The following is a 15650-nucleotide window of genomic DNA, read 5'->3' as shown; positions in this document are numbered from 1 at the left end:
TGTCATTTTGGATATCCACAATTATCATTATGACAGGAAAATGCAAATGCACATATCTACAATTAAAATCATGACTAGTAACAATTGGATTATAAAATGTTCACTCCGACTATCTAAAATCACATTGTGGATATCTGAAATGACAATAAATAAATAAATAAAATAATAATAAGGACGATGATGGTGATGATCATAGAATAATAATGATAATGATAATAATAGTTATTATTATAATAAACTTTATTCATAGAGCACCTTTAATACAAGAAATGCAGCACAAAGTGTTTTACAATAAGGGCAGTATGAGCACTGAGTGCTTCACATGAAAACAGACATAATGGACATAAAACAGACAAACCAGGCATCTCAATATAAAAGGACATTTAAAACAGTTTAAAACATGGATGAACTGATTAATAAAATCATAGAGTTGTAAAACTATAGTTCATAAATGATTTTAAAAGAGTTGCAGCAGCGTGAAACATAAATTTAGTTCAGTTTGGTTTATTTGGTTTGTAAGAGGACTGCGTGCAATGACAATCATTTAAGAGAAATCAAAAACAGTTACAGCAGATTAAGCAACACGTTAATTTCTATCCGTAGTCCTAAACATAACAACTAGACACAACAAATAAAAATAAAATTCAAGATGCAGTGCAGACTGCAGTTAATCCATGTGCCTGACATAACAGAAGCAGCTGCATAGAACAAAATACATGCATGCATGATTAAAAAAATGTCAAAGTGTAGATATTTGAAAATGTAGTTTGTAGAAATTTAGTTTAAGTTTATGAATTCCTGTATTCTTGTCATTAGTTTCATTATCAGACTGTCGATCATGGGATTATGAGGCAGTGAGCCCCTGGGCAGAGATATGCAAAAGGCCCCACCATGTCTCCAACACAGGAGCACGGCACACAGACTTTACGGTTGTTTAGCCTCTTTCTTTGTTGTTTTTGTCTCTTTAGCCCCATTTCCATCAAACACTTTCACTATAGTACCTTTGGAACCAACAGTAACCCTAAAGACCTAGACCCTTGCATTTCCACTGCAAACAGTGCTCTTAATTGTGGGTGGGGTTGTTGTCGCTCACTGCTCCGTCCAGCACTCACTGTATTTCCTCATTACCAGTCTGACACAGTCTGCACCTCGTGCGCAGGAATGACTCTCCGCCATGCTTTTTTTTTTCTCTGAGTGAGGATTAGAATACAGTACGTGCAGTTCACATAATCTGGCAAAAAATAATTTATATAAATACTCATTACTAAAAGTGTGTGTCATATAGAAACTAAAGTGATGGTCAAAGTTGTCACAGTGAAATTTAAGGTGTGCTGATGGATTCACGTCATCAACTCATGCATTGAGCAACATTACAAGTAAACATTCCACCTTAAAAGTTGCCTGCAGTCGGCCCAGTGAATGAAGTTATTTTTTCTCAGACTCCAGCTGCTGTGAGAGGCAGCAAAACATCCTTTCATTTTATAGTTACAGTTTACTAATAAAACTCTCCACAGTATGAACAGTGGTTACATGAGCCTCAAAACCAGACACAACTCAGCCCTGAGCAGAGTGACCGTCCTCTACTGACCAATCAGACTGCAGTGTTCACAGCTCCACCTTTTAGTACCAGATCTGTGTGCTAGGTACCCCAACAGAGGGGGGACCAAACATGGGGACGGTACAGAACGGTTCTATTGGTACCATCCACAACTTTTCACTGTGGAAAGAGAAAAAAAGCATACTGAACTGAACTGAACCGTACTGCTTAGTGGAAACGAGGCTTTTATAGTCATTATGATTCTTTACGTCTCTTTGTAGTCATTTTTGTGGGTGGACATTTTGTTTTACCTTTTGGGGCTGTCTTGCCCTTTTTTATTTGTGTCTTTTTGCAGTTCCTTTGCATCTCTTTGTGGTCTTTTTGTGTCTCCTGGTAGGCCTGTTCAGTGACCTGTCTGTGCTGGTGATAGTTATTTATGAAGAGCATGTGTCAGGCTGCAGTTTGTTATGAACTAGACCAGAGGGCTGGTGTAAATTTATGAAGCGGTAACCTGCACAGCTGAAAAATGAAGCTGATGCAGAAGTGGCAAAAACTGCAGTTCCTCTAATGGCCACTTGAGGCTGACTCCAGAAGTGAGTCGATCCCCATAGACCCCCATGTTAAAATGCCCAACTTTACAGCAGAAATAAACATGTTTACAGCCTGGTACAAAAAACAGTTTTGGTCTCTGTAGCTAATTTCAACATTCCATTTACATTTTATTAAGGTTTAAAATGGATGTTAAAATGGTTGTTCTATTCAGTGATTGACAGCAGAGATGATCAGAGGGGCAGAGTTTTTACCACCATAATTAAGACTGGGGCGGAGGAATGGGTAGAGTTTCTCACTGAAGCAGCAGCCAGTAAAGGAGTAGATAAGAGCTGCAGAATCAACATCATAAAAGGAGACCAGACCCTCCTCATAATCCACAAATACTCCCACCTTCTTAGGCCGAGATTTCAGAGAGAGGCTGACATCAGGGCCAGCGCAAGCACAGTACTCATTTTCATTCCTCAAAGATATCGTCCAGTAACCTTTCTGAGGGCTCACTGTGATATATCCTTTCCTCTTGATTGACCCTCTGGCCACTCCTAAAGTCCACTCAGCCTTCCCTTCAACCTGAACCTCGAAGTAAAATCTCCCTGAAGTGAAACTCTGCTTTGCTAGGACATTAACACAAGAATCAAATCTCTCTGGGTTGTCTGGGAGAGTCACCTGTACGCCACCATCATGTACTTGTTTTTTATCATCAGACAGGATGAGGTTGGGATGTGCTGTGTCAGGGTCAAGTGTCACATTCACGGCATACTGCTGGACCCTCTTCAGCTCGGATCCAACAAGCAACTGATTCAGAGCTCTCCTCACAGTCCCCTCGTGTGACAGTGGACAGACATTGACTTCTGTCCAGTCTTTCACTGGTAGAGCAGTGCCCAGGGACAGAGGGTTTTGGAGGAGAAAGTGGTTCTCAGACTTTAAGAGCTGCTGCTGCACCTTAGCGCTTCTCTTCCGCAGCTCAAAGACTTCCTGTTCCAGCTCTTCGATGAAGCCTTCAGCCTGTTCCTCTGTCTTTCTCTGCTTCTCTTTGATCGTGTTGATGAGCTCGGCCTGGCTTCTCTCAACAGACTCCTTCAGAGCAGTGAAGACCTGAACACCATCTGCTATCTCTCTGTCTGCACCTTCCTCACTGAGCTCCACTGAGTGTTTGATCTCCTCAATCTTCAGTTGTCTCGTCTGGATCATCTGCTGAATTTCCACCTCTTGTTCTTTCAGACGACTAACTATCTTGTAGTCTACAACCAGCATGAGTATTAAACACATCAGAAACACCAGGCAGAAGATCAGAAGCTTCAGTGCGGGTCCTAAATTGATGTGAAGAGGAGCTTCTCCTTCTTGTTTTGACCGGGCAGCCATCTCAGAGATGAAACTTTTGACTTGAAGTGTGGACAAAAAAAATGGCAATTACAACATTCCTGATTAGTCATAAAGACATCATGTGATGTTAACTGGAACATCAGGAAGCCACTTTGAATCATTTATTTTGCCATTCCATTTAAAAGCATGACATAAAAACAATAAAACATCCTGTCTGAGTCGAGCTTAAGTTTTTCGTTGATGTTGGTTAAAACACAATAAATATTATCAACTATACTCACCGGTGTTTGCAGAGATTCAGCTGTGTTCTTATGAAAAGCCTTATTGAGTCAACTTGTCTCAGTGTTGCTCCGCCTCCCTCTGCTCTGTGAGGTTTTGTTGCTTTACAGGTTCAACCTGATGAGTGACGTTCTTTTGCACAAGGTGAATCTAGTCTGGAGCAACACATTGAGTACTTTTAATGGCACAGTGTGGTTACTTGAATCTTTTTTTAAAACTTATTTCTATTGTCATTATACTGGAGATAGTAGGCTTTAACAGTCAAACCCACAACAATCTCAAAATCAATTCACTGTTAAACTTTATTTACCTTTTCACATCACATGTAACCCATTACTCTTTGGAGCATTGTAGCTTTCATGTTTTTGTTATTGACTTAAAAACTGACCCAGATTTCATACAGAAGACTGAAATTAATAAACTTGTTTAAATGCAGCCGTCTGCTGTCAGGCACACTTAAAATGTACAAAAACTGAAATGGCTTTAAAGAAAATTGAAATATATACAGCAGAGGGCTTCAGTTTCTGCCGCAAAAAACAAAATTTAACCAAGGAAAACTTTCCTGTAAACCTTAAACTGCAGAATGTAAGACATATGATTTTTCCGAACATGCTCCATTGATTTTAAGATCCTTTTATTGGTTTGAAAAGCTCTTAATGGTCTTAGTCCTACCTATTTGTCAGATTTGCTTTTATTGTATGAACCCTCTAGAACTCTCAGGTCTTCTGTTAGAGGCCTTTTAAGCATCCCCAATGTTAGAACAAAAACCCATGGTGAGACTGCTGTCTACATTAAAACAGAGTGAACATGAAATAAACAATGAACCACCTCATTATTCATTCATTCATTTTCTGTAACTGCTTATCCTGTGAGGGGTCGTGAGGTGGCTGGAGCCTATCCCAGCTGACATTGAGTGAGAGGCAGGGTACACCCTGGACAGGTCACCAGACTATCACAGGGCTGACACATAGAGACAGACAACCATTCACACTCACATTCACACCTATGGACAATTTAGAGTCACCAATTAACCTCCATGTGTTTGGACTGTGGGAGGAAGCTGGAGCACCTGGAGGAAACCCACACTGACACAAGGAGAACATGCTAACTCTGCACAGAAGGGCTCCCCCATCCTAGGTTCGAACCAGGAACCCTCAAAATACTAACACATGAACATCAGTAGAGTCCAAATTGACACACCCAGAGAAAAAATGGTTAAATAATTTTATTAAATCAGAGTCTTTAAATGTGCACATATTTGCCAGATGTCTCCAAAATTAACGACTGCAGCGCTGTCTATCATGCAGTCTCCAGGTTATCCACAGGAATTCACAAGACACTAAAGGTAGACCCAAAGTGCACCTGCTGCAGTAACAGTAGTCTCGCTTAACACTGCCATCTTGTGGCCAAAATTAGAAACAGCAGTTGTAACTCTTGCAGCCTCCATCAGACCTACTGAACATATCTCTTACCTAACAAAAACAATTTTTACACTTAAAGGTTCAGTGTGTAAAATTAAGTGGGGATTTGGTGACCTATTGTGGTAAGAAGTGCAGATTGCAACCAGCTGAAAGTGCTTTTTGTTCAGCAGGTTTTAATTGGGAGCTAAATTTTCCACAGAGGTCTCTTCCTCTCCTGAATAAACAGACCAGGTGATTTAATCTGGTAAAAACACTGAATGAAGTGATTATAATATGATTTAATAGTCTTGAAGGCAGGTAATGCAGTTATACTTCAGTTAGACCACACTGGATAATACAGATCAACATGGTAAAATTGGTGTGTTATAAGTACTAAATAACATTGTGATGCATCAAAGAAATATTGACAAAAAAATAGAAAACATCTGGAAAAAAAACCAATGTATCCACCTTACACCCCCAGTATATATACATTTATCACATTAAATGTTAATGAATCTGTCAAAGGGTTGTTCTACTCAGTGTGACTGACAGGAGAGATGATCATCGGGGCATAGTTTTTATTCATAAATGGGAACGATTTGAAGACAAAATTACAAGGACTAAAGAATGGGTAGAGTTTCTCAGTGAAGCAGCAGCCAGTAAAGGAGTAGATGAGAGCTGCAGAATTAACGTCATAAAAGGAGACCACACCCTCCTCATAATCCACAAACACCCCCACCTTCTCAGGCTGAGACTTCAGAGAGAGACTGACATTATGGCCAGCATGAGCGTAGTACTGAATCTCATTCAACAAAGATATCGTCCAGTAGCCTTTCTGAGGACTCAGCATGATTTCTCCCTTCCTCTTGATTGACTCTCTGGCCACTCCTAAATCCCAGTCAGTCTTTCTTTTAACCTGAACCTCAAAGTAAAATCTTCCTGAGGAGAAACTCTGCTTTGCTAGGACATTAAAACAAGTATCAAATCTCTTAGGATTTTTTGGGGGACTCTTCAACACATCACCATGTTTAACTTGTTTCCCATCATCAGAAATGATGAGCCAGCCATGTGCTGTATCAGGATCAAGTGTCACATCCACTGCATACTGCTGGACCCTCTTCAGCTCAGCCTTAAACAGGTCTGTTATCACTTCATGAAGTGTCTCCTCCAGCTGATTCACAGCTCTCCTCACTGTCCCCTTAAATGTAGTTGGTCGAACATTGACATCTGTCCAGTTCTTGGTGGGTGGAGCAGTGTTATGGAGCGTGTAGCTTTGGATGAGGTGGAGGTGGTCTTCAGAGTTTGAGAGCTGCTCCAACTCAGTGCTCCTCTTCTTCAGCTCAGAGATTTCCTGTTCCAGCTCTTTAATAAAGCCTTCAGCCTGTTCCTCTGTCTTTCTCTGCTTCTCTTTGATCGTGTTGATGAGTTCGGCCTGGATTCTCTCAACAGACTCCTTCAGAGCAGTGAAGACCTGAACACCATCTGCTATCTCTCTGTCTGCATCTTCCTTACTGAGCTTCACTGAGCGTTTGATCTCCTCAATCTTCAGTTGTGTCTTCTGGATCATCTGCTGAGTTTCAGCCTCTGTCTTCTCCAGCTCAGCCTTCTTTCGTTCATATTCTTCCTTCAGAGGAACAACATCATGTTTCTTGTGGGCTGAAACAGTGCAGAGCATGCAGACACACAACTGGTCGGTCTTACAGAACAGCTCCAGCTGTTTATCGTGCTCTCTACACATCCTGTCTTCCAGGTTCTCCACAGGGTCGATCAGCTGATGTGTTTTCAGGCCTGACATCGTCAGATGAGGCTCCAGGTGAGTCTCACAGGGAACTTCTGGTTTGGAAACTTGTTGCTCTGAGCTGCTGCTGCTGCTGGCTTTCTGTTGAGCTGACTGTCTGAACTGAGCAGCCATCTCAGAGATGAAAGTGTTGACCTGCAGCTCAGGTTTTGTGTGGAAAAGCTTTTTACAGTTGGGACACTGATAGGGGACATTAACGTTCCAGTGTTCAGTGATGCAGGTTTTACAGAAGTTGTGTCCACATGGTATGGTGACTGGATCAGTGAACACTTCCAGACAGACGGAGCACAGGAACTGATCTTCAGTCAGCAGACAGCTGGCAGCAGACATATCTGAGGACAAAAAGTGTGAGAAAACAAAAATGTGATTACATATCTTTTGATCAATGGTTTCATAAAATTAACCTAAGATCAGTGGAGTGTATTCATTCTGTTGTTAAATTGCACCTGAGGGCCAAACTTACTGAGAAAATGGTGCAACACAAATATGAGCTGTGGCTGTCTATGAGTTTGCGGCTGCAATCTGCGTAAGTTCAGCCTGTGATTGACTAAGACAGCTCATTATGCGGTCAGGGACTATGCTGTCTGTGAAAGAGAGCTCAGAAATGGAGTTCAGCAGTGGTATTTCTACGAGATCACCAGGCTCAGATTAATCATGTTAACCTGAGGATTTTCATTCCAAAACATGTACTTTGGCAGTCAAGGCAAAATTTACTATTTCTCAAAATATTACACAAAGTAGGACTAACACCTTGTAGATGTCTGCGTTTGCAAAACAGTCAAGTTGCACTCGCAGTTTACATCCATATCTGTGAAAACGAGGATGCTTCACTCACACCTTCAGCGCGGCAGCACAGAAGATCTACACAATCAGCACAGTTTCAAGATTAGAGTCAACAGTTCGGTGTCTGACCAAATGTCTCCCCTTCTGTTCCTGATATAAGGTGTTGCGTAATGGCCAGAAAAGAGTTATGATGTCACAGAGAAGTTGACCTTTGACCTTTTGGATATAAAATGTCATCACTTCATTGTTTTATCCATTTAGACATTTGTGTGAAATATTGTCATATTTAGCGCATGAATTCTTGAGTTATGGCCAATGATGGTTTGTGAGGTCATAGTGACCTTGACCTTTGACCTTCAACCACCACATTCTAATCAGTTAATTTGACTTTGTGCCAGATTTGAGGAAATTCTCTCAAGGCCTTCTTGAGATACTGTATTGCGTTCAAGACAATGTGACAGATGCAAGGTCACAATGACCTTTGACTTTTGACCATAAAAATGTAATCAGTTAATCACTGCAGTTAAAGGATTACAGAACAACAGCAATATGAGTTTTTTTGTCCTGTTGAATTTAAAATGTGAATCTACAAAGTAATCAGCATCTCAAACTGTTAGATAGATGTAGTGGAGTAAAAAGTATGATATTTCCCTATTAAAAAGTAAAACGCCTCCAAAAACATAAATCTTAAAGTCTGGCAATCTGATTTTTTGTACTTTTGTATTTCAATAAATGTACTTTGTTCATTCCTGTCCCTGCCAATCTGTTCTGACTGACCATTTCAGTTTCTATCTGTTTCACACACTACAGTCTGTGATCCATCATAGTAAGTAACCCCTCTGCACTTCCCTTCTGCTCTTCAAAGTGTTGAGCACCTTTTCTTTGTCTCACACGTTTCTCATGGATTATATCAGAAGGAGGAAATTAACGTGTCTCTGTGATTCTCCTTTTTAAGGGTAGCTAAAGTTCAATACTTTACAACAAAAGTCTTCTTAAGTTAAAATTAAATTTCTGATTTTAGAATAACCTCAAAAACTATAAAACACACACTAAAAAACTTGTCAGTCACATTAGACAGAGCACCAGTCAGATTTAGATTTCGTAGTTCTCCTGTATTTGTGTAATCTGCTTCACCATCAGACTGATTTATTCAGAGCATGTCCTCATGTAGCCACAGGCTGCAGTTTGTTATGAACTCCACTAGAGGGCGACCTCAGATCTCACTTATTCTTGACACACTGGGAGCACTGGTTTTGTGCTCATATCAGCTGAACACAACAACACAACAACAACAACTCAAACCTGATCTGGTCATTAGAAACACCATCAAATATTTTTCAGCTTTGATATACAAAAGAAAAAACTTCATCAGACACAATTAACACTTAATTTTGCATTTGTTTATTTACAATGAGAGAAAAGAAAATGATTTTCGTTTGATTCATAAACTGCTCTTCAGTCATTTGAGCAACACTTCTTATACAGTCTATGATTATACGTCTATTGAACATGATTATGTCTTTTATTCATGATTACATTATTTTCTGATCATTTAATATTGTTGAAGGCAGATAATGCAGTTATTAGTATAAATTAGACTTCATTGGATAATATGTATTAATGTGGTAAAATTGGTGTGTTATAGTATCAAGTTACAACGTAGTACATCAAAGAAATATTAACAGATATGTAGGTAACATCTGAGAAAAAAAAAGCATCCACCCTACATCCCGAGTATATATATACACTCACTGGCCGCTTTATTAGGTACACCTTCTAGTACCAGGTTGGACCCCCTTTGCCTTCAGAACTGCCTTAATTCTAGGTGTCATAGACTCAACAAGGTGCTGGAAACATTCCTCAGAGATTTCTGTCCATATTGACATGATGACATCACACAGTTGATGCAGATTTGTCGGCTGCACATCCATGATGAGAATCTCCCGTTCCACCACATCTCAAAGGTGCTCTATTGGACTGAGATCTGGTGACTGTGGAGGCCATTGGAGTACAGTGAACTCATTGTCATGTTTGAGATGATGTGAGCTTTGTGACATGGTGCGTTATCCTGCTGGAAGTAGCCATCAGAAGATGGGTACACTGTGGTCATAAAGGGATGGACACGGTCAACAACAATACTCAGGTAGGCTGTGGTGTTTAAACCATGCTCAGTTGGTACTAAGAAAATCTCCCCCACACCATTACACCACCAGCAGCAGCCTGAACCGTTGATACAAGGCAGGATGGATCCATGCTTTCATGTTGTTTACACCAAATTCTGACCCTACCATCTGAATGTGGCAGCAGAAATCCAGACTCATCAGACCAGGCAACGTTTTTCCAGTCTTCTCTTGTCCAGTTTTGGTGAGCCTGTGTGAACTGTAGCCTCAGTTTCCTGTTGTTAGCTGACAGGAGTGGCACCTGGTGTGGTCTTCTGCTGGCATCAACAAGGCACTTTCACCCAGAGAACTGCTGCTCACTGGATATTTTCTCTTTTTGGGACCATCCTCTGTAAACCCTAGAGATGGTTGCGTGTGAAAATCCCAGTAAATACTCAGACCAGCCCGTCTGGCACCAACAACGACGGCACATTCAAAGTCACTTAAATCACCTTTCTTCCTCATTCTGATGCTCGTTTGAACTTCAACAGGTTGTCTTGACCATGTTTACATGCCTAAATGCATTGAGTTGGTGCCACGTGATTGGCTGATTAGCTATTTGCGTTAAGAGGTGTACCTAATAAAGTGGAGGAAGAATTTACATTTGTGACATTAAATGTTAGTGAATCTGTCTGTTGAAAATCAAATGGTTGTTCTACTCAGTGTGACTGACAGGAGAGATGATCATTGGGGCAGTGTTTTTATCCATATACTGGAAGAATGATCGGTAGATGACATAAGAAGGACAGAAAAGTGGGTAGAGTTTCTCAGTGAAGGAACAGCCAGTAAAAGCATGAATGAGAGCTGCAGAATCAACATCATAAAAGGAGGCCAGACCCTCCTCATAATCCACAAACACTCCCACCTTTTCAGGCTGAGACTTCAGAGAGAGACTGACTTTAAAATCATCATCCTCAGCACAGTACACATTTTCAGTCCTCTTAGAAATCGTCCAGTAACCATTCTGTGATAACAGTGTGATCTCTCCCTTTCTGTTGACTGACTCTCTGGCCACTCCTAAAGTCCAGTGAGTCTTCCCTTTAACCTGAACCTCAAAGTAAAATCTTCCTGAGGAGAAACTCTGCTCTGCTAACACAGCAAAAAAAGAATCAAATCTCTCTGGATTGTCTGGGAGATCCTTCTTTATATAACCATGTTTAACTTGTTTCCCATCATCAGAAATGATGAGCCAGCCATGTGCTGTATCAGGATCAAGTGTCACATCCACTGCATACTGCTGGATCCTCTTCAGCTCAGCCTTAAACAGGTTCGTTATCTCTTCATTAAGTGTCTCCTCCAGCTGATTCACAGCTCTCCTCACTGTCCCCTTAAATGTAGTTGGTCGAACATTGACTTCTGTCCAGTCCTTGGTGGGTGGAGCGGTGCTCAAGGACAAGAAGCTTCGGAGGAAGTGAAGGTGGTCTTCAGAGTGTGAGAGCTGCTCCACCTCAGCGCTTCTCTTCTTCAGCTCAGAGATTTCCTGTTCCAGTTCTTTGATGAAGCCTTCAGCCTGTTCCTCTGTCTTTCTCTGCTTCTCTTTGATCGTGTTGATGAGCTCGGCCTGGATTCTCTCAACAGACTCCTTCAGAGCAGTGAAGACCTGAACGCCATCTGCTATCTCTCTGTCTGCACCTCTCTGACTGAGATTCACTGAGCGTTTGATCTCCTCAATCTTCAGTTGTCTCTTCTGGATCATCTGCTGAATTTCGGATTCCAGCTCGAGTTTCTTTCCTTCATATCCTTCCTTCAGAGGAACAACATCATGTGTCTTGTGATCCAAAACAGTGCAGAGCATGCAGACGCACATGTGGTCATCCTTACAGAACATTTCCAGAAGTTTATCATGCTCTCTACACATCCTGTCTTCCAGGTTCTCCACAGGGTCGATCAGCTTATGTTTTTTCAGCCGTGGCATCGTCAGATGAGGCTCCAGGTGACTCTCACAGTAGGAGACCAGACACACCAGGCAGGACTTCAGTGCCTTCAGTTTGGTTCCAGTGCAGACGTCACAGAGACCTTCTGCTGGTTTGGAAACTTGTTGCTCTGAGCTGCTGCTGCTGCTGGCTTTCTGTTGAGCTGACTGTCTGAACTGAGCAGCCATCTCAGAGATGAAAGTGTTGACATGAAGCTCTGGTCTTGTGTTGAAAAGCTTGTTACAGTTGGGACACTGACACGGGGCATTAACGTTCCAGTGTTCAGTGATGCAGGTTTTACAGAAGTTGTGTCCACATGGTATGGTGACTGGATCAGTGAACACATCCAGACAGATGGAGCACAGGAACTGATGTTCAGTCAGCAGACAGCTGGCAGCAGCCATGTCTACACTCTGAGGACAAAAAGTGTGAGAAAACAAAACTAAAATCACATATCTTTTGATTATTTACCTTTTTAAAAAGGCATAACATACTTAACTTCAACAAGTGAAGTTAAGGCATTTATTACTACTTAATGTGATGTATTTAGCCAGTATTTGTCTTAACATCTTATCAGTGTAACGGCAGCAACAGAAAGGGATCAGACCCCCGCTACAACCGTGTTGTCTTCTTCTGAAAACTGTGGAAAACATCCACACTGGGGACAACATGTTTGGCTCTCTAGTTAGCATGCTGCTCTTGCTCTTAATTCTCTTCGCTGTGGTTATTGGCAGTGTAGGTGTTATGCCAATTAAAGCAATGAAAGCAAGTTGGCTCTGTGTTATCGGCTCTATTTATCATCTTTAATCTTATTATTAATAATAAATAATACCGTAAAAATTAAATTAAAAAATGCCCAGTCTCTTTTACTAGCCTGGTGTGGCTACACATTTTGACAAATGAAGGCCTGTCTAAATTAGAGGCCTGGTCCGGTTGCCAAGCAGTTCATTTTTATAGAAGCTCTTTGGATGTAACCAGATTGTTGACACTTAGCTGTTTAGATCGCACATACAAATATAAACGTTGAAACTTTGTCAATATGGAGATGCTACACATAGTTCATTCGGTTGATTTAATCTTATTAAAACCATGAGCACCAGAGAAGACCCTAATTCATTCAGATTTACAGGCACAAAAAACTCCCTTCCTCTGAAGCTGTCATAAAGTCAGAATATGTGTCCATTCCTTGATAACCCATTAATTTATTTCTATTTCTTTAGTCCACAAGGGTCCATCAATTAAAGGAATCATGTTTTTCACAAAATAATCCAAGTTATGAATATTATTTTATCAGGAGAAAGTGGTGTTGTATCGGGTATGTACACCAGGTACGTATGCCAGGTGCCGTAAAACAAGTGTCATAACATAACATATACTTCTGTGAAAGCCTAATCTTTATACAAGTAATATTCATACTGATTCAGATAAACAAATTATTTTGTAGTATTTCCCATCTTTGCTGAGTAACACTTTTGTGTAAAAGGAATTAGAGGCCTGTCCCATATAGACACCTGTCCCAAATAAAGGCCTGTTGAGTTCAGTGCAAATAATAGCCCAGGCTGCTAATATAAGTTTTACGGTAATATTAATTTCCATATTCCCACACATCTATCAGCCCAATATATATCGTGCATCCCATTATGAAAGAATAATAAACTCATGGGATGTCTTCAGGATTGTGGTGATAACATCCCAGGCTGCTTGTTGTTAATATCAGAATTTAAATCTGCAAATTCATCACTGAATTCAATTTCAAACCCCCCAAAACAAAATGTGATCCCTCCATTACTGTTGCATCACACATTAAATAATAATACTCTGAGCTTGCTGCTTATAGTATTGTGATTATTGTGAACATATAGAGTCAGATTATCAGCTGGACAAAGAGGAGGAAGAGGAGGTACAGAGAGCTTCAGAGAGCAGACAGTCAGACACATATGCAGAAGAAAAGATGGAGGCTGCTGCTCTGGACTGCAGGAAATTATATATAAAATGATTTCCCTCCACAACCGCCACGGCCACCGATGGACCTCAGTTATCTCAGGATCTCAGGTTTTGACTTCATACCAGTTGTTGAAAGTAAATATGATCAGCTGTATTGATCCACAAAGACAAACAAAACTAGGCACAACCTCTCCCCCTCCCTCTGTGTCTCCCTCTTTTCCCTCTGGATTTCTGTCCATCTCATCATATCTTTTATCATTTCAACTCAGCTCCTCACAACTGACACACAAATGGGCCTTAATGTTCAATAACGAGCCATTGAGTACAATAACATGAACATTTAACTGTGTAAACTGTGATATAGCTGTACATAGATGTGCAACCCCACCCTGACTGATCCAAACTGTTAAACTGATTATATTTTAAGGATTCATACTGTAAACCTGACTTTGGCACTGTTTATATAACCTTTTATATTTAAGGCACTCTTCCCACTTAAGTTCACGCTATTGCCACAGCTGCACAGTAATTACCCTCGGTATAAGCAACGTTTTGTCTGATCTTATCTTAAAACACCAGTTTTATGCCTTCATGAGCTGTACAGGATGAAATCTGTTACACTGTGTATACTGGGCAATCTAACGGGAATCTCAGCTGGGCCGTTAGCTTTTAGCACGACACGTTTATCTGGTATTGTTGTTTTTAATTCTGTGTTTATATGAGCGAGGATTCACTTGATCGCATCTTGTGTCTGTAGGTCAGTGAACTCACCAGTGTGCGTTGTTGAGAAAACCCTCTGGGTTCAGTTGAATGTTTCTTTGGAGAGATATAAAGAGACTTGTTTCGGCTGCAGCTCTGCTTTAGCTCAGAGGAACTTTAAGTTTCATTTCAGGAAATATGACGATGCAGCCCACTGCTGCTCCGCCTCTCAGTGCAGCTCAATTTTTTGTTTCTTCTTCCTGTTTCTACAGTGAAAGTATATGAATTGTATTTCAACTCACTGTTATTATTCATATGTATATATATATATATATATATATTATTTTGCACCTTACTTTTCTGTTGTTTTTTAATATTTTAATATTTAGAACCTTACTGTTTTCTAGTTTTTGGTTGTTGTTGTTGTTGTTGTTGTTGTTGTTGTTTTCTTTTTTCATATTTTGCACCTCTCTGTCTGTTTTCCATTTTTTTTTAATATTTTAGTCTTAGTCTATATCTAAAACTATCTTAGTTTTCTAGGTTTTTAAAAATAAATAAATAAATAAATAAATAAATATTTTGCACCTTACTGTTATCTAGGGTTTTCTTAAAAAAAAAAAAAAAAAAAATTTAGCACCTTACTTTTCTCGAGTTGTTTTTTAATATCTTCATATTTAGAACCTTACTGTTTTCTAGTTGTTGTTTTTTTTTAGTTTTTTTTATACATATTTTGCACCTCTCTGTCTGTTATCCATTTTTTTATATCTTGTGCCTTAGTGTTATCTATTTTTTATTTTAAATGTTATGCACTTTACTGTTATTTAGGTGTTTTTTTTTTTTTTAAATATTTTGCATTTACTGTTATCTAGTTTTTAAAAAATATTTTGCACCTTAGTGTTATCTATTTTTTATATTTTGCACCTCGCTGTCATCTAGTTTTTAAATATATTTTTCACCTTACTGATACCTTGTTTTGCACCTTACTGTTATCTAGTTCTTTTAAATATTTTTTTTTATTATTTTACACTTTACTATTGTCTTTTTTTTCATATTTTGCACCTTTTACCTTTTTTTCAAAAAATGTTTTTGTTATTTATATTTCAATATTTTTGCACCGTACTATTCTCTAGTTTTTGCAAATACAAATACAATTATTGTAGTATTATTTATAGTTTGTATTATTTATGTTTCTCATAAATTTGTGGTATCATTCGGACTTTGTTTGTTTGTTTATTTGTTTGTTTGTTTTTCCACCACTGCTTT

General features: G+C 39.7%; 1 protein-coding gene across 3 annotated transcripts; it reads right to left on the bottom strand.

Annotated features, from left to right (window-relative positions):
- Positions 1-257: 257 nt before the first annotated feature.
- LOC125887104 (E3 ubiquitin-protein ligase TRIM39-like) lies at positions 258-14587 on the bottom strand. Of its 3 annotated transcripts, XM_049573639.1 has the most exons (3): positions 14460-14580; positions 6563-7221; positions 258-3181 (listed from the first exon to the last, which is right to left on the bottom strand). In XM_049573639.1, the coding sequence occupies exons 2-3, from the start codon at positions 7217-7219 to the stop codon at positions 2297-2299; spliced, it is 1542 nt and encodes a 513-aa protein (XP_049429596.1). In that variant the 5' UTR covers positions 7220-7221; positions 14460-14580; the 3' UTR covers positions 258-2296. The 3 variants fall into 3 exon arrangements, with proteins under 3 accessions (XP_049429596.1, XP_049429595.1, XP_049429594.1); XM_049573638.1 differs by lacking the exon at positions 258-3181 and having other exon boundaries at positions 4945-7221; XM_049573637.1 differs by lacking the exons at positions 258-3181; positions 6563-7221 and adding an exon at positions 9058-12157 and having other exon boundaries at positions 14460-14587.
- Between the last annotated feature and the right edge of the window lie 1063 nt (positions 14588-15650).

Source organism: Epinephelus fuscoguttatus, linkage group LG4, assembly GCF_011397635.1.
Source record: "Epinephelus fuscoguttatus linkage group LG4, E.fuscoguttatus.final_Chr_v1".
Lineage (NCBI taxonomy): Eukaryota > Metazoa > Chordata > Actinopteri > Perciformes > Serranidae > Epinephelus > Epinephelus fuscoguttatus.
The sequence above is the reverse complement of the archived record's forward strand: the minus strand, read 5'-3'. Positions and strand labels throughout refer to the sequence as shown.

Bases quoted from the DNA above. Each gene is read 5' to 3' on its own strand.
- LOC125887104 (XM_049573637.1), bottom strand. From the start codon at position 12,148: ATGGCTGCTGCCAGCTGTCTGCTGACTGAACATCAGTTCCTGTGCTCC.